Below are 18727 nucleotides of genomic sequence, written 5' to 3' on the forward strand. Positions count from 1 at the left end.
GAGCGGCGGGGCGCCGCCGCGGGTCACGTGGCAGCGGCGGGGTGGGGGGGGCGCGGTCACCTTCCTCCCGGAGGGGGAGGTCGGCCTCCGGTTTCCTCTACGCGGCGGCCGGGGGAGGCGGTGATCGCCTGACGGCTGCTGGCCTGCTGCCCCTCGGTGACGAGGCCGGCCGAGAGGCGCTGCGAGGGAGCCGCGACGGAGCCGCGCCTCGTCCCCCGCCGGGGCGGGCACTCGGAGGGAACCCCGGGGCTGCGCCATGGCACCGCCCCTGCTGCGGGCCTCGCTCTGTACGGCTGCCTCCGCCCCTCCCCACCAGCAGCCCCCCGTCTCGGCCTGGCTTTGGTGGGAGTCCTGTCAGGGCCTGCCTGCATCCCACCCCGGCTGCTGGGGTCGCCGCGGATGTGCTGTGTGGTGTTTAGCTTGGGGCACCCAGCTCTGCCTTCAGATTCTTAGAAATGTGTAGCGGTTGTGGTTGTGTGTTGTTTTTTTTTTTTTTTCCTTAAGCTTGCTAATGGTAGGTGAAGTATGCTGCCTGCGAAGTATAGATGTGAGAAAGAAATGAGCTGCTGTTTAAACACTGAAGGTTGAGATTAGAAACCAAGGTTTCAGTTCTACAGTTAACAGCGGATGATCTGAGTAAACCCGAAGTCTCATTCTCTGCAGGACAGAAGCTGCTCGCTTTCCTGTTGTGAGGAGGTTGATAAAGTGAGAATATAAACATGTGAGGCTGAGGGAAATCTAGAGAAGGTGCTGCCTTCAATCCAGAGGTTGCTGCGGAGTGAAGCAGATGGTCCCGATGCTGCAGACTCACACGGCTGTGTGCATCTTGGGTCTGTTGAGGATGCACGTAGAAATGGAAGGGAGATGAACAAAACATGGGTGGATTTTGATGGACACGAGCTTAATACCGCCTAAAAATACAGTACAGAAAAAGTAGTAATAGGTGTGGCCATTTATGTGAAGCACATAACTGTGTATAGCTCTTCATTTATTTTTTTCCTTCAAGCAGCTCTGCAAAAGATGGTTTTCTGTACAAAATCAGACAGAGGTAATGCAGTTTTGGGATGTTTGAGATATACTGTTGAAAACCCACATTTTCAGTTCCTGCAAATGGAACAACAATCTTCATTCAAAACACTTTATGATTTTTAAAACCTTGACTGAATACTCCTCATAAATTTTGCACTAACTCATGCTAAAAATACAAAAAAAAATAGTGTAGAACTGGAAGATTATTATTCCTTTCAGTACTCAAGAAAGTCTTGTGACAAAACAGTGTTTTATCTTCTAGAAGGCAGGGAGGGAGTTTCAATAAAAGAAGTGATGTAGAAATAAAACTATAAAAGCGTTTCTGGAGAGCTTAGGAAGCAGAGTATCAACAAGTGCTGGTCCCCTTTATCTAAGGTCCCTTTGAATCCAAGCCAAACCTGTAGACTCAGATTTTCTTAACTGGTCAAGTATTTGGAAATGAGGTGATTCAACTCAAAATGCGTGTTCAGAGTTGAATTTTGCAAGTTTCCCTTAGCTCTCAACTCGCAAGGACTCTGCAAACAGACATTGGAAAAACTTCAGCTTTCAGTTTGACTTTGACATGTTGTTTGGCTCTTGCGCACTAGTTAACTATCTGTTCACATTTACCGTAAATAACGACTGGAAATCTAACCTGCAACTAAACTGTTGAAGTAACTTCTGGAAGAGTTTGTTTCCTTCTCTTTCCCTCACCCCCTTAAGACTTTTTGTTTTATGGGATTTGTTTGCAATCTGCTAGCTGAAGCTCTGAGGCAAGTTTGCCAGATCTGGGGCTGCATCATCATCCTGCACATCTGGAAGTGGTTTATGGGCTTTCATTCCTCCAGTGCGGCGTCTGGACTCTGTGCTATTCCTCAGCAGCAGAGAAAGAAAAGAAAACCAGCGCAACTCCAAAGTAAACTTTGAAGAGTTTGAAAAAGGAATTGAGTCTTAAAACTGTTACTGTGCCCTCTAAGGCCCTTGTGCGGGGGACTTCAAAGGAGAATGGTGGTCAAGGAAGCTTTGACGCGAGTGCTTACAGCTGGGGGCTATCTAGGATCCAAGTAAATAGCTCTACAGTTCTTCAGGAGAGAGGAGTCCCGATTACTGTGCTGCTTTGAAGAGGTAAAAAAACTAATTAAGCAGGAAATATCTGAGCAGTAATGTCACTGTTTCTGAGCTTTCCCTTCTGCAGCCCCTCATTTTGTTGGAGGATTTGGCAACAGAGTTAGAGACTGCCAGGTTCCAGGAACTAATGTCTACAGTCAGGGAAAAATGAGTAAATATTTGCAGGGGAACAAATATTCCTCTCTTTCCTTAAAAATCAGTGGGTAATCAATCTGAGTTTCTGAGGCTTGGGAATGCTGTAGTTCTGAAACTCAAACTTGTATGAGAATCTGTCTGAGTTCGGATTGTAATGTTTAAAGTGTGGTTTGGTTTATGTTGATTTAATAGTTTCTGAAGTTACCATGAAGCTATGGCTATCCAACTTTCATCTTGCAGTGATCATCAATATTGTTCATGGCTATCATTATGAATGTTAATTAAAGGATAGTAGTCAGCTCTACGGAAATCGGTGGAAGATTGTGATCAGCTAACGTGGGGTTAAAAAGTTATTCCAAGAGTGTAGGGGGTTCTGTTGTCTCTTTGCTTACCTAAATGAGTTAAATTTTTAAATGGATAAGAAGACCATACTTGTACATAATGCGTGAGAGAAGGGCTTTCTCTGCAGTGTTGTTTTTTTTTTTTTTTTCTGACCGATAAGCTTGATTTCCTCTCTGTGTAAATTAATGCCACATGAAGAGAGAGTGGGCTGCTGGAATGTAGATAAGTACTGCAGATGCAAAAGGACTTTCAGAAATATTCCTCTCTCACTACGAGTTAGTGATTTGTTGTGACCTAAATACATGCAAATATAAGCGGTTTGTAAACAAAGCCACACCTTAGCTTGATTGATATTTTTATTGTCATTTAACTTATTAGTCGAAGTAGAGACTAATTTAGGATGCCGCCCGAACTTGAGCATTAACCAATGAGAGGCGGTCAGATTTGTGACTCAGTTTTCAAGAATTCTTGCTGTTCCATCTGTCTTCTAAAGGAACCAGAATTAACTTCGTTTTTGTGTGTGCATAGAAACTGTCGTATATCCTTATCTATCCTATGGGAATAGCATAGATTATCTGTCTGTATGGAAACAGGAAAAATTGGTTTCTGTCCTATATACAACTATCATAGTGTAAAGGTTAGATCACATAGTTGTGTTCCACCAGCACCACCCCACCCTGCCCCCACAACCTTCTGGTGCTCTTTTTTTGCTGTTGGGCTTTTGGTTGGTTTTGGTTTTTGTTTTGTTTTGGTCCCCACCCCCCACCCCCCCCACCCACCGCCCCTCAGTAGTTTTAGGTCCAGAATTCAAGTGAATGTTGTATTTCCCATAGTCCTGTATTTTAGGGATTATGTTCTTTCCTCCTAGGCATAAAGTCATGGTCATTCTTGGGCCTGTTTTAGAACTACAATTTTAGGGAAAGCTACCTCATTTTCTTCGGCATCGCAAATAATATGCTTAAATACAACACGTTACACAAACTCCCCCCTTACTGTTAGTGGAAGGATACTACTGTTAGAAAATGCTTTCGCTATTCCTCTGAAATTTTCTGAGAGTCTGAAAGACGCTGCTCCAGTATAAGATACCCATATGTTTGGGAACATACTCCAGCAAGAGATTAGTAGTTGTGATTGTTATTATGGTTTAGGTGAGATCAGAGGTATATGTATTTACAAATTGCGTTAGTGGATGTTTTAATACTTCTTTACACATTACTTTAAAATGAATTTTAAAATCTTAATTTTTGCTGATGTAGATGATTAGATGGAATTTATTAAAATGTGGTTCTTTTCAACCTACTAGTAGCTTAAATTAAAGTATGGAATAGTTCTATCCCAGAATATTAGTTGTTTGTTCCAGAAAAAGTTATTTAAAAAGAGTTATTTACAGAGTTCAGTTTTAGTTTTACCAGGTCAACAGTAAAATTTGATGATGCAAAACCTTGTCCCTGAAATAACTAACTATTATTCACTGCTGGTATTCATAACTTTTCTCTCTCTTTTTAAATTATTGTATTATTTTTGTTTTACCACAGATCACAGTTGTCATCCGACAGGAAACATGGCTCTTTTAAAGAAAAGTAAGAGAGATTAAAACCATTTGAAATATGTATTTTTGAAAGAGAATGGAAATGTCTGTGAAAACAGTTGCATGTAAATTTATAGTTCTAGTTTTGTTAAATTATGCTTAACTCTAAGTATACAAATAATCTTTTTCTTGTTAACTAAGTCAGACAAGTACAGCCATAAATCCCATTAATTTAAAATTGCTCACTGCTTTACTGCATGAGACTGGGGGGTCTGGAATTTCCCACTAAGAGTGCAGGTAGCTGCTGGTTTCATATGGGTTATACCTAAAGCACCGAACCTGGCTTTTTTACAGACCTCTGCACATTAGTGCTGTTCATACTCATGATTGAGGTGTGGCCTCGAGAAATTTGGAATTCTCATAGGTTGTCAGGGTCAGTGACTGAAAATGCACCAGTGTGTGCATTCAGTTATGCACCCAAAATTTCTCTGAAGTGGATAGGTTCGTTCCTCAGCTGGTTTAAATTAGCGCAGTTTTGGTGATGCATGTTTACCCAATTACATTTGTTCTCATGCCCAATTCTGGTGAGTTGGCCCTTTTCATTTAAATAGTTAAAAACTTTGTTCCCTTTGCTCTTTTGTGCTCCTTAAATACCTTTTATGGTGGTGCAGAAGTAACAAAGTAGTCCGATATGAAGAACTCCCATCTCCAAAGTCGCTGTTGATGACAGCAATGTATTCCTTCCCACATTGTACTCGGTGAACTGTCCCGGTACCTGCTCATGGTTGGTTTATGTTGAATAACTTAAACTTGTACAAGATAGTCTGGTAGGAACTGCAAATCAGAATATACAGTAAAGTCTTTGCTGTGGCATGCTTTTAAAAATTTTACTAATTAAAGTAACTGTGTCAAAATGTTTATCTATTTTCAAATATTTTTGGAACATTTCTGGTTTCAGTAGCATACTGGGTTTGTTTTGCTAGCATTTTTAGAGTTTTGCTCAAATACGCCTTGAAGATCTGAACATTGAAATTGAAAAAAAAATTCTGCTGTGTTTAAGGTTTTGTCAGGCAAGCATGAGAGAAGGAAAGGGCTAGGTAAAAATAATGAGCTCGTTAAGTCCTCTGAGGATAAATAGACAAACTAGCCAAGAGAAGGAAGTTCTAGGCTCCTGGTAAAATTCAGAAACACATGAATTTCCTAGTATGGATAACCCATACGTATTTGGAGCTTAATGATTTAGTGAGCAAATTGTGCATGAAAATCAGATAATTGCAAATTGTTGTAATGGGGGAGAAACACCATTATGTTTTTACCGTAAAATGTTTAGCTTGATCAGATAAGAGAAAGGTGAATTTGATAAACACAGCAAATACAGGTTATGGTATGTACTGGTTGCAAATTGGATTTAAAGAAATAAAAAAGTAGTTGGGAATTTGCTATTATACTGATAACAAATTTTCCCTTTTGTTTCAGTTAACCAGATCTTACTGTTACTTCTTGTCTTAACTGTGTGCGCCATTCTGTATAACAAAGTTCACCAAGTACCGTCTGCCTTAAAGAATGAATCAGGTGAATGACTTGTACTTCTGTTTCCTTTATGTCCTTGTTTTATATTCCTTATCTTCTCATTTGAACAGTGCTTTTTGTCTTACTAAATACTGTTTGCCCTGCAGTAGATGAGCTACTCACACTGTTGCATATGGTCCGAGATGTGGAATTTTTTACTTTTTCGAATTACTTGAATAAAATACTAGGAGATCGATAGTAATGACTAAGAATTGTCATTCTCATTCAGTTTTTTTATCCAGATGTCACTAATGCAGCTGGAAGCTGGAGTACATTCTTATTTCTGCTGAACAGTGTTGGAGTTGTCAAGTGATAATCAACTTTGATTACAACTTGTCCCTTTGGGAATGTGCTTGGCCTACCTGTTCATTTCAGATAGATCATCAAATCTTGACATAATTTACAGCAGAAGTTTTTGCTGGAATTTTTGTAGTGACAGGAAGCCACTAGAGCTGATACGGTTGGACTGTTCAACATCTTTGTCGGCGACATGGAGAGTGAGATAGAGTGCACCCTCAGCCCATTTACCAATGACACCAGGCTGTGCGGTGCCGTTGACACGCTGGAAGGGAGGGATGCCATCCAGAGGGACCGTGACAGGCTGGAGAGGTGGGCCCGTGCCAGCCTCATGAAGTTCAACCAGGCCAAGTGTAAGGTCCTGCACCTGGGTCGTGACAATCCCAGGCACAAATACAGGCTGGGCAGAGAATGGATCGAGAGCAGCCCTGAGGAGAGGGACTTGGGAGTGCTAGCGGACAAGAAGCTCAACATGAGCCGGCAATGCGCTCTTGTGGCCCAGAAGGCCAACCGCATCCTGGGCTGCATCAAGAGAAGTGTGGCCAGCAGGTTGAGGGAGGTGATTCTCTCCCTCTACTCTGCCCTGGTGAGACCCCACCTGGAGTACTGCAGCCCCCAACATAAGAAGGACGTGGACGAGTTGGAGAGGGTCCGGAGGAGGGCCACGAAGATGCTAAGAGGGCTGGAGCACCTTTCCTATGAGGACAGGCTGAGAGAGTTGTGGCTGTTCAGCCTGGAGAAGAGGAGGCTCTGGGGAGACCTTATGGCGGTCTTCCAGTACCTCAAGGGGGCCTACAAGAAAGACAGGGAGAGACTCTTCAGTAGGGCCTGTTGTGACAGGACGAGGGGTAATGGTTTTAAAATAGAGGGAGGTAGATTAAGATTGGATATTAGGAAAATTTTTTTACAATGCGAGTTGTAGAACACTGGAACAGGTTGCCCAGAGAGGTGGTGGAAGCCCCATCCCTGGAAACGTTCAAGGCCAGGCTGGATGGGGCTCTGAGCAACCTGATCTAGTTGGACATGTCCCTGATCCTTGCAGGGGGGGTTGGACTAGATGACCTTTGAAGGTCCCTTCCAACTCTAACCATTCTATGATTCTATGACTAGTATTAATGTTTATACGGATAGCTTATTCACTGTTCTGAAGATAAACAAACTCTGTCATGTTATGAACCCTTTTTTTTCCCCAGTATTTTTTTGTTGTGGCTGTTACGAGTTTAATGGTTATGTTTTAACCAGTATAAATATATCCATATAAGTTCCGAAAGTTAATCAGTGCTAGGAGTAAAAATCTTCCTTAGCAGTACTGTGAACTGATTCAGTATTATTTAGATTTTTTTTTTTCTTTTTATCATTAGCAACTTCCTGCTGGTACAGAGTTTTGCACTCTTCCTTTCTAGCCTGATTCCCAAAGAAGTGAAGCTCATGCAATTGCACCATCTCTTCCACTTGGCTCCTTCCTTTGATAATTTTGGAACCTATTGTTCGGTTTGTACTAAATATAACTGAGAAGTAGAAGTCTCAAAGATATTTAAACTTCTTCAGGTTTCGTGTGAATAAGCAGCTACATGGAGGCCAGGCTGAATTGTGCCCCTGCTAAGTAGAAGATGCGGAGAACTCTGTTACATATTCTCTCTGGAGGCATCCAACGGTCCGGTCAAACTCCATGTAGTTCTGGATTAGTGACAGCTCATGCTGTGTGCCTTGCCAGATGCGGATGTGTATAGGATGTGGTAAGGAAATGGGGTGACTGTGATATGATTCCACTGCTTATGGAACTACATACTCATTCCTATGATGCAGATCTGATATATATAAAAGAAGACTCTTAGTTTTCTATTATAATGGATAGTTTTGTTTCTTGTAGTTGATTTGGAGAGTCCTGAGGAAATGGAAGAAGAAATCCCAGTTGTAATCTGCGCTGCTGCTGGCAGGATGGGTGCAGCTATAGCAGCAATCAGTAGCATCTACAGCAACACAGAGGCTAATGTTTTGTTCTACATAGTTGGGCTGAAGACTACCATCCCACATTTTCGGTACACACATGCCTTATTTTGTTTCATGCTGTAGTTAGGACCAGGTTGTTGTTCTTAGCATCAGCATAGACTTTGGAGGACTTTTCAGGGAAATATTTCTCCCTTTTACTTAAGTAGCACTATTGGTAGCAATCCCCAGGGTTCTTTACTTGTAGGGAAAAGGATCGTTTTACCCTATGCAAGGTACTGACTGGTGTAAAGGGGAGTGAAGTAGCCAAACCTTGCCCATAGCTGTGGCTCTCTACCTTTTGTAGGTCAGCTGCGGGAGAGTTTGTAGTAAAGTAAGTACATACATGCTTACTTGTCACTTTGAGGCACTGCATTTACCTCTCAGCTGGCACTGTGTCTTAAGCTTCAGAGCAGAAAAACTTGTTGTTTAAAGCTAAATTCAGCTAAGAGGGTGTATTAAAGGTTATAAATAGAGACCTGAAGAAGCTTGTAATGAAAGCACGTTTGGGTGTTAAAATTTGCAAACATCATCTAAAAGAGGAGGAAGGTGTGAATCAAAATTAAAGCAAATTTCTTAGCAATTCTCACTCTGGCTACTGCATTTCTGTAGCCTGTGTATCCGCAATTTATGTCAAAGTGGAAAGATGCAATGAGTGGGGTTCCACAGGGAGTTTTTCCCATCCAGTTCATCAGTAACCTAGATAACAGTGGAGAATGTTCTTTATGAATCTGCAGTTGGCATGAAGCTGAGTTGCCACACACTCAATATTTCTTTTGTCACTTCTTTTTTTCTCACAGAAAATGGATTGAAAATTCTAAACTGAAAGAAATAAAATTTAAGGTTGTAGAATTCAACCCTATGGTACTAAAAGGAAAAATCAGACAAGATGCATCGCGTCCTGAGCTACTGCAGCCTGTGAGTAAACGAACACTGCAAAACACATTTTCAGGGTTTTTGACACTTATTACAGGCTTTAAAATGTCCTAGATCTCTGTTTCGTTACACGAGGGAGCATAAGCCAGAGAAGCCACGTCAGGTCCAAACGCTGTGCCCTCACTCAAGCAGAAGTGCACTATCTTTGCAACTTGCTTGTCTTGCTGGGATCTCATTATGTGGTGGCATAAACTTGGTAATTTTAGTATGTTTTATCTTTAAGAATATATTCACAGTTTATTAGCGGGAAGATTGAATAGTGTTCTTTGTGCCTCCTTGATGCTGAGTTGGCTGCATTCTGCTCATGTCCAGGGTTATTCAGAGGCTAATAACTGATCTAAGCATTACTGGCTGTCAGAAAAGGCAAATCAGATGTTAGAAATTATTAGGAAAGGAGTAAGGATCAAAACAGAGAACATCATTATGCCACAATAATACTAATCCATAGTTTTCCCTCATCCAAAATACTATATGCAGTCTTCGTTCCCTTATCTGAAAAAGATATATCTCTACTGGAAAATGTTTAGGTGTGCTCAGAATATTTATTCTTGCAGCCCTTCTCTGAGCCTTTGGCACTTCTAGTATATGGAAAAGTGGGTTAAAACTGTTCAGCCTGGAAATGTGACTTCTAGAGTGAAATTAATAGATGTCTACAGAACTGAGTGGCATGGAGGACTGGATGGGGGATGGTTGCTCGCTGTCTCTTCCAATGCAAGAACTAATGGCCATTAGATTAAATTAGTAGAAGTCACCGTCAGGACAAACAAGAAATGATGCATGTTTTTCATGCAATGAGTACTGAACCTCTAGAATTCCTTGCTGAAAGGTCTTGTGAGTGTAAAAATTTACAGGGATTCGGTGAGCACTGAAGTTTCTGTTTAGACAGATCACATCTGGTTCAGGAAATCCCTTGAGCTGAAAATAGCTGAAAGCTAGGAGAATACTTGGAGCAACTTTTCTGTATGCTTGCTCTATTCCTATTTCTTACTGAGGATCTGCTTAGGACCACTCTGAAGGCAGGTGCTGGGTGAAATGGTCTGAATCAGTATGGTTGTTCTTACGTTCTCAGTCCCCTTTCCTGCTGCTCTGTTCTTCGTCACTATTGTAGAATTTGTTATCCTATATCTGTGCCACCAGTCAAATCATTCCTATAGAGTGGAATGATGACACTATTAAATTTGAAGTGTTTTGTATGATGTATGCTGTAAAAATGCATTAGGAAGAGCATTGCCACCAGGTCCAGGAAGGTGATCTTTCCTCTTTACTTAACACTGGTGAGGCTGCATCTGGAGTACTGTGTCCAGTTCTGAGCTCGCCAGTACGAGAAAGATACAGACTCACTGGACCAAGTCCAACACAGGTCTGCAAAGATGATTAAGGACTGGAGGAGCATCTTTCATGTGGGGAGAGGCTGAGAGAGCTGAGGCTGTTCAGCCTGGAGAAGAGAGGCTCAGGAGGATCTTATCGATGTGTGTAAATACCTGAGTGGAGGGACAAGAGGCAATGGGCACAAATTAAAATACATGACATTTCCTCTGGGCACAAGAAAAAACATTTTTTTTTTTTATTTTTGTGGTGAGGGTGGTTGAACACTGGAGCTGGTTTCCCAGAGAGGCTGTTGATTCTCTGTGGAGATATTAAAAACCCAACTGGGCATGATCCTCAGCAACCTGCTCAGGTGGACCCTGCTTGAGAAGAGGCGTTGGACAAGATGGTCTCAAAAGGCCCCTTCCAACCAAAATGATTCTATGAAGAAGTAACTGTTTTGGGCTGCTGGGTTGGGGCTATAGTAACTAAAACAGGGATAAGTAATTATAATAATGGATTCAAGATAGTAGGAAAGATACTAATAAAGCTGAGGGGGAGGAAGCAAATGATCACTGGCTAGTGCTCAATGAAGAGAGAAATTAAAAACAATTAATAGAGACGGAGGCCTGAGACTACTACATAAAACAGCTTTACTGTTTAGTCTTTAACTTTTTTTTTTCTGTTTAATAGCTGAACTTCGTTCGATTTTATCTTCCTTTGCTTATCCAGAAACATGAGAAAGTAATATATTTGGATGATGATATCATTGTTCAAGGTAAGCTGTCATCTGAAAAGCAGTTTCTAGCAGAATTAAAATCAAAGTTACTGCAGCTTTTGCAGTCATTTGGAAATATGCAATATAATGAAAAGAGAGGCAGCTGCTCGGAGTGAATCATGATCAAAGATTTCAGAGTTCCTAGACAAATGGGAGCAGTTAGTAGAAGACATTCAAATCCTGAAAAATCTTTTATTTTTCATACAGGAAATCTAGTTAGAGGAACAATTTTTTTTTTTTAGGTATTAGTTTGGTTTTTTTCCTCTCCTGTTTTCTGGTATATATATTTTTCTCTCTGTAGAGTTATTGTCCTCCCTTGTTTTATCATATTGTTTTCTTTTTATTTTATAATATTTTTAATTAGGGTATTGTGGTTTAACCGTGGTGGGCAGTTAAGCACCACACAGCCACTCACACACTTGCTGCCAACCCCACCCACACTGGGATGGGAGAAGAGGAAAGGAAGAATAAAAGCAGGAAGACTTGAGGATCAAGATAAAACAAACAAATATTTGTTTAATAGATGAAGGATAAGTGGAAGGAGAGAGAAGTCAGTTCCTGAGCAAAAGCTGGCTAACCCCTGCAAGACCCCCTCTTTCCCCTTTTGTTGCTGAGCATGACATTTTGTGGCCTAAAATATCTCTTTGGTCAGTTTGGGTCATCTGCCTGGTTGTGTCCCCTCCCAGCCTATTGCACACCCCCTGAGCTATTCACTGGGGTGGCAGAGTGAGAAACAGGGGCAGCCTTGATGCTGCACAAACACTTTTAATCAGCAGCTAAAACATTAGTGTGCTATCAGTACTGTTTTCGTCAAAAATCTAAAGCACAGCACCGTATGAGCTGCTATGAAGAAAATTAACTCTAGCCTAGCCAGGCCCAGTACACTGGGACAACAAAACCATTTTACCTTGTTAAACATTAAAGGGATGTTGCAATGAAAATTGCCTTTGGGAAGGATTGAGTATAACGATAATAAACTTTTTGGCCTAAATTAACCTTTGCTGTAAGAACGCTAAGATCAGTGAATTTTACACATGACAAAAGTATAATTTCATTTTCCACTGCTTCTCTGCGCCTTTTTATGGTTTTGTCTCCCTAGTGGCAGATTTCAGAACATCTGCACTTAAAGGGGCTGCTGCTCGCTGCTTTATAAAATACTATTAATCTGGTCTGCCTTTCTCAATTTGCAATAGACTTCATATCACAGTTCTTCAACATGTGTGTTTCCACTGGTTATCTCTGCCTTTTTGTTTTGTTGTTCTGTCTGTCATCAATGGGTAACACCAATATTTAACTCATTGAAAGGTTCTTCAAGTCTTCATTTACACTCCAATTTCCTGAGCACTTTAGGCTGAGCCCACCAGTTCCCCTGCATCCCTCCTTGCACCTGTGCAGGCATTCACAAGAAATGCGATTACTTGCAGCCTGAATTCCCTGGTAGGCGTCAGGGCAGCGTGGCTAGGAGAAGAGGGGAGGTAGGGCTTTCTCTTTCATTCGGGGTGTCAGCTTATGCTGGCTGATAGTGTTTCTGGAGCCGCAGGATAAGGGTGCAGTTTTACATTGCAGCTCATGGTAGGCTGCTGCTGACGGAAGTGGCCTCTCGTGTCCGCAGGCAGCTCCTCTTACTTGTGTCATATCTACAGTTGTGCAGCTGCAGAGTAAGCTGATTCAGCTGGTTGACCTGGCAGAAGACTGGCGGTACAAAAACAGAAAAAAAAAAAAACCAAACCAAAACTTTTTAAATTTTTTTTTTCCTTTGCTTTAGCCAGCCTATCTTGCTCACCCTTGGGCCATGCAATCAGAGGGCCAAGAAGAGGGGAATAAATATGGACAAGCGGGAGTGAGGGGGAGGGAGGACCAGTGCCTGTTTTGCAGCCGCTCCTCTATCTTAGCTGTAACGTGAGACTGCTCTCTGTCAGATGTCTCTGCAGTGGGAGGGAATGAGACTTCTTACAGGACAAGGAGTGAATGTGGTTTCAGGGGTTTAGCTTCGGGGTCATTTATTTGTTGGTTGTTGCTTTCTGCAAAGCAGTAAGAATGAAACGTACTGAACTTGGAGTGTCAGCCTGGAATTGTTTGGTTTAATTTTTTTTTTTTTTCTTATACTGCTTTTCTCTTGAAGCTATTTAGAATTAGAAGATACTTAGTAAGGCATGTTGATCTTGAACAAACAAGTGTCCCATTAATTCAAATTCTGTTTCTTGGTAGGACAGGAGTCCTAAGCCAATTTTCCACCCAGCTGATGAGTTCAGACAAATAAATAATCTGTGCTTATTTCAGAAACAGTAGTTTCAGTGTTTGCAGTATGGGGAATGTTTTTCATTGCTAGTCTTTTAATGAGCTCACCTCAGGCTCCTGTCTGCATGTAGCCTTCCGAAATAATTCATCTTACAGACCCATGCCCAGCAGCAAAGCTGGTAGCTGTAGGGGGTTTGGATGCAGACTCACCTAATTGTTGTGCTTCCCACCCGCCCTGAAACTGTTCTGGGACATCATGGGTACCTGCTGGCCAGGTGAGGAGTGAGATGCCATGTGATACGTTATTTCCCTCCACCAGGAAGGAGCTGGGTGGTCTGTGAAGCCAGCAAGGATGGTCAGGTGTGACAGGCACACTTCAGCTGGCCACTGCTGGAAATCCAGGTATCTTACTAGGAGGTATAAACACAATAACACCAGGAAAAACTTGATCTATGCAAGGGATTGAGGTGGTGCTTTTGTGGGACTTCAGGGGGCTCAGAAAAATTGCCTATGCCCTTCTTCAGCAAAGGCAAGCTCTATGAATGCGTAACTTTGTAACCAGGCTTCTTAACAGTGTAATCAGCTTCTGCTGTAGCTGATTTTGGACATTCAGACCAGAATATGGATGTATTGAATGCTGATGATACCTAAAGATATCCAGGTACAGGAATCAAATTTGAAAATTGTCCCATATTACAAAATTCAGCCTTCTTAATATCTGGGGTATCCCCGAAAATTGGTATGTCCTTAAGTAACATATACAGGAACAGAAGTTATCCCATCAACTCTGTAGCAGTGAAGTAGATTTCTTATGCTTTTGACCTTTCTGTGATCAGGTGACATCCAGGAACTGTACGATACTAAGTTAGCTCCTGGACATGCTGCAGCTTTTTCGGATGATTGTGATCTGCCTTCTACGCATGAAATGGTTAGAAGTGTAGGAATGCAGGTAAGATGCCATTTTGGAATTCTTATCAGGAATGTATTTACCCACAAATGTAAGATGATTTTATGTATTTTCGCTAAAGTTATGATTTTTTAAAATAGTTTTGCAATAGTTTTACAGATAATTAAGAACTATTTTTTTTTCTAGTAACTCTGTACTGATACAGTGTTATGCAAAGTTGTTTCCTGTAATAATTTAAAGCTCCATTGCCCTTTGGATTCTACTAAATTATGTTTGGTATTTTGCTATTAGTAGATCATGAGCACTTAATGGAACATCTAGTGAAGACAGAATATATGATTTGTAGTAGTAAAAGTGAGAACAAAACTCAGGAAGATAGTGTTTGAAGGCTAATTCCTGAGCTGAGTTCCCCAGAATTGTCAGTGAGTCCCTCCAGCATTACAGCTGTACAAGCGGGACACTACCGGTGGCGGGGGAAGAGCCTTATTGTTGTAGTTCAGCCCCGACGGGGACCAGACTACGCAGTCTCTCTCTCACTCCCCCCACTCTCTGAGAGAATAGGAGGAGATTTGGCAAACAAAAGAAAACCAGAAGAAAAAAAAAAAAACAAACACGTGGGTTGATATTGAACAAAAAGTAAATTTAACAGTAATGACAGAAGAAAACAAGAGAGTGATGGAACACAAATACAGTACAATAGCTCACAACAGATCTCTACATCCAGTCTCTTCCAAGTAGCAGGAGGCCTCCCTTCAGCACCCTCCTCACTTATATACTGATCATGATGTCAGATGGGATGGAATGGCCCTTTGGCTAATTTGGGTAAATGAACCCCAGCTGTTAGCTAATTAGTTAACTATCCCAGCCATAGGGGCTACCAGCTTCAGTTCTCCACCCAGCTCAGGTAAATATTAACTCTATCCTGGCCAGAACCAGGACACTTATCAAACTCCGATGGAACAATACTGTGGAAAAAGTAATTTAGAAGCTAGAAGTATCCTGCCTTTCAGCCTTGTGTCATATGGAAATCAAGACAGGTAACCATCATCTAGAAACTCAGCTTTGGGAGCGTGTATCTAGTCTCCGTGTGAGTGGTAGAGAGATGCATTTACACTTACCTCTATCGAGAATCATAGGGGATAAACATACTTTTTTTTTTTGTTTTTATTTCTTAGAACACGTACATGGGATTCCTGGACTACAGAAAGCAAGCAATTCGAGATCTTGGCATCAGCCCCAGCACCTGCTCCTTCAATCCTGGAGTAATTGTTGCTAACATGACTGAATGGAAACATCAACGGATTACAAAGCAGTTGGAAAAGTGGATGCAAAGAAATGTAGAGTATGTGTGGAAATCTAGCTTTGCCCTTCACTTTTAATACTCAGTTTACAGTTTAATTTTCTGTTTAAAAGCTGTTTAAAAGTTTTTAACTCCAAGCAGTCTTTCTTTGACATCTCGTAACACAAAGTAGCTCATGTTCCAGAATTTCCACCTGCTTAAATCTGACCAATTGTGTAGTAGGAAACGGCCAGCTGGAATTTTAGTCTTGTGTTTGATCACAGACCACACGTCATCCTGAGGGACACTGAGAACACGTGGTTCTTGTTTTGGGTGACCAACCTCACTTGGGATCAAGCCACTTAGGATCTTCCCTTCCTGAGGCTGGCTTAAAGAAGGAGGAATATTTTGTTGTTTGTGTGGGGTTGCTCCTATCGTAATGTCAGCCAAACTGTAACTGGACACTGTATTTCTTAAATACCAATGGAAAACACTTATTTTATAGATGAACAAAATTTGACATAAAAGATATCTTTTTGGCATTGACTATGAATAAGTCATGATACAGTGAAACAATCATTGCTAATTTTTTTTTTGTGTTACTTCACTGTTAACTTGTATTTGCAAACTTGACATTTACTTTCTTTCTCTGCAAAGGGTTAAATTTAAATTTAGTAAGGCTAAACTGAAACCGAATAGCTTCTGCTATTGGACTATGTCCATTACTTGTTATTTTCACAAATGAATAGAGGAGAAGACACAAATGATAAATATGGAAGGAATGAAAAGCCAAATGGGGCTTTTTCTTACTCTGCTTATGTAACATACCCTGACAAGCTATTCCTGTGCTTTTTAAGTTTGAAAAAACTCTGTGAAACTTACTGTAAATTCCACCTATATGATTTTATCTAAGATTATTTTATACCTTAGTAACCTTAGTTCCTTTTAGCTAGATTTTGAAATGACAGTGAAATAAACTGCTTAGCAGTTGAAACCCAATTTTAAGGAGAGATTATGATTTGTTTTTGTTCTGTAGCCTCTAAGCATCTCTCTGTACTTCTCAGGTTTCCTTGTTGAGTTGGGGGTGGCACAGTGTCCTGTAAGTGGGGTGGCTTTGCCCATGTGCTGACTGGTCAGTGAGGCCTCAAGCACACTGGCCAGGGATCTGGCTGCTACCTCCTAATGCTTCTGCCTGTAGTGATTTGGCTTTATCTAGCCCTGGATTGATCACAGAATTAATAGGAAATTTTATATCCTTTAGATGTTAATTTATACTAACTAAACTTTGGCAAATCTGATTTCAAGTTAATTTATGGGTCTAAAAGCTGGAGGGGGAAGGAGGACAGAGGGAAAGAAACACAAACATGTACATTTTCTTAAGAAACCAGGCTAAAATATGTTTCATCCCTTTATGTTAACAGCTTTTTTTTTTTCCTAATGTAAACTTTCTCAGCCTTGTAGACTACAGGAGGCGTGTAGAAATAACTGGCTTCATGTTGGGTCTGACATGGTTTGCTTGGTAACAACGATTTACTCAACAGGAACTGGAGTTGCAAAGACAAGCAATCAAGAGCATTAGGAAAGAGTATGTTGAAAATTTGTCTGTTCAAAATGACTTTGAATTTTGCCAGAATACATAATCTTCTGACTTCTGTACTAAAGACTGTTTGATCGAGGTTTTGAACACTTTCTGCAATTTTTTTTTTTTTTTTTTTCTTTTGCAGGGAAAACCTCTACAGCAGCACCCTTGGGGGAGGTGTGGCAACCTCTCCAATGCTGATTGTATTTCATGGAAAGTATTCCACTATTAATCCCATGTGGCACATAAGGCATCTTGGTAAGTTTAATTTCTGACTGTTTGCAGCTGGAACTAAACAAAGTAAGTGGTCCAGTATAGGACCTTACATTACCTTACTGTGTTACTTTATACCTCAGATGCACAGCATGTAACGCTCATTAGTCCCACTTTCTTCAGGGTAGGGCAGAATGCAGGGTTCCCCATGGATGTCATTATGCAAATATCTTAACAGGTCAAGCAAACAAAATAGTTGCACCCTCACAAAAAAACCTGAAACCCTAGTAGTCATTAAATGGGATTAAAAAAGGAAAAAACCAAATACTAAGGACAATGTCATAAATTATGGAAAGAATATATGGAAGATCTAAATATAGCCACAGAGACTGGAAAAAGTCAGACTCCCTTTTAGTAGACACAGTGGAAGAAGATTGGATACCTGGCAGTGTTTGTATAGCCAACATTCTCGAGGATGTTGTTACCATTCACTTGGAAATGGTGAATTATCCTGGGAAAAATATAATGGCTTAGCTAGTATAATAAAATTAATAGTAAAAGGATTTTTTTTTTAACCTCAGCTATGCTAAGAAAGATGTTAGAAGTGCAGAGATTTTTTTTTCCTAATTCTGCATCAGAGTTGAAAAAAGCTAGTCTATCATACAACTAGTTGTCTATGAACAGGAGAAATCATATGAATCAAACTTTTTAAAAAAAAAATAGCTGACTTTACCTCACCCAGTAGTGTCTTCCATTATTAAAACTGGATTTATTTTTTTTTTTTAATGTACCCATGCAGGTTGGAGTCCCGATACCCGTTACTCAGAACATTTTCTTCAAGAAGCTAAATTACTTCATTGGAATGGGAGATACAAACCTTGGGACTATCCCAGTGTTCACACCGATCTCTGGGAAAACTGGTTTATTCCTGACCCTTCAGGGAAGTTCAAATTAACTCGTCCTGATAGCTGATACCAAAACACTTAAATGCATCCATACACTATGTTCTGCAGTATGTAATAGTTTGAGATGCAATGTATTGTACAATTAACTGATTTTAGAAAACTAAGTATTTGTTAAATATATGACTAAATGACCATCAGTTTTGTGTGCTTATGGCTGGAAAGGGAGGTGGAGTGACAGTTACATAGTTCAAATTATCTTGGCTTTCATGTGAGGTGAAGAAACAAGTTTACTTGACAATATTTTTCATTAAACGTTTACAGAGGTGAAATTCAGTGCCAGACAGTGTTTTAATGTAAGGTCTTGTGTAACTAAGACTCCAATGTCTGCTGGTAGAAAAATCTACCCAGGAAATACTTGCAGTATGACATATAAGGTGTCTTTAGTGGTCTAGCCCACACTAAACAGCCTGAAACGAAAACTTACACAGCGTTTTAATGAGAAGAGTTCTGTTGCATGGTGACTCTGTTTTGCAGTGTTTCTGTGTTACATATCCTGTGGTGCATTTAGACCCCTGCTAGCAAGATGCAAAAGCA

At 40.8% G+C, this 18727-nt stretch overlaps 1 protein-coding gene across 1 annotated transcript; it reads left to right on the forward strand.

Moving 5' to 3' along the window:
- Positions 1-1907: 1907 nt before the first annotated feature.
- GLT8D2 (glycosyltransferase 8 domain containing 2) lies at positions 1908-18330 on the forward strand. The gene is made up of 10 exons (XM_086754321.1): positions 1908-2133; positions 4149-4193; positions 5618-5713; positions 7878-8046; positions 8794-8911; positions 10928-11012; positions 14087-14199; positions 15333-15499; positions 17161-17273; positions 18028-18330. Exons 2-10 carry the CDS (start codon positions 4175-4177, stop codon positions 18198-18200), a joined length of 1053 nt encoding a protein of 350 aa, XP_086610447.1. The 5' UTR covers positions 1908-2133; positions 4149-4174; the 3' UTR covers positions 18201-18330.
- The last annotated feature ends 397 nt before the right edge of the window (positions 18331-18727 follow it).

The sequence above is a fragment of the Chlamydotis macqueenii genome, chromosome 1, assembly GCF_036417535.1.
Source record: "Chlamydotis macqueenii isolate bChlMac1 chromosome 1, bChlMac1.mat, whole genome shotgun sequence".
In the NCBI taxonomy this organism is placed as follows: Eukaryota; Metazoa; Chordata; class Aves; order Otidiformes; family Otididae; genus Chlamydotis; species Chlamydotis macqueenii.

What these genes read in the sequence shown, in the direction of transcription:
- GLT8D2 (XM_086754321.1), top strand. An exon ending in ACTACCATCCCACATTTTCG is followed by an intron (nt 8,047 to 8,793) that starts GTACACACATGC and finishes TTTTTCTCACAG; the next exon opens with AAAATGGATTGAAAATTCTA. An exon ending in TTAGAAGTGTAGGAATGCAG is followed by an intron (nt 14,200 to 15,332) that starts GTAAGATGCCAT and finishes TTTATTTCTTAG; the next exon opens with AACACGTACATGGGATTCCT.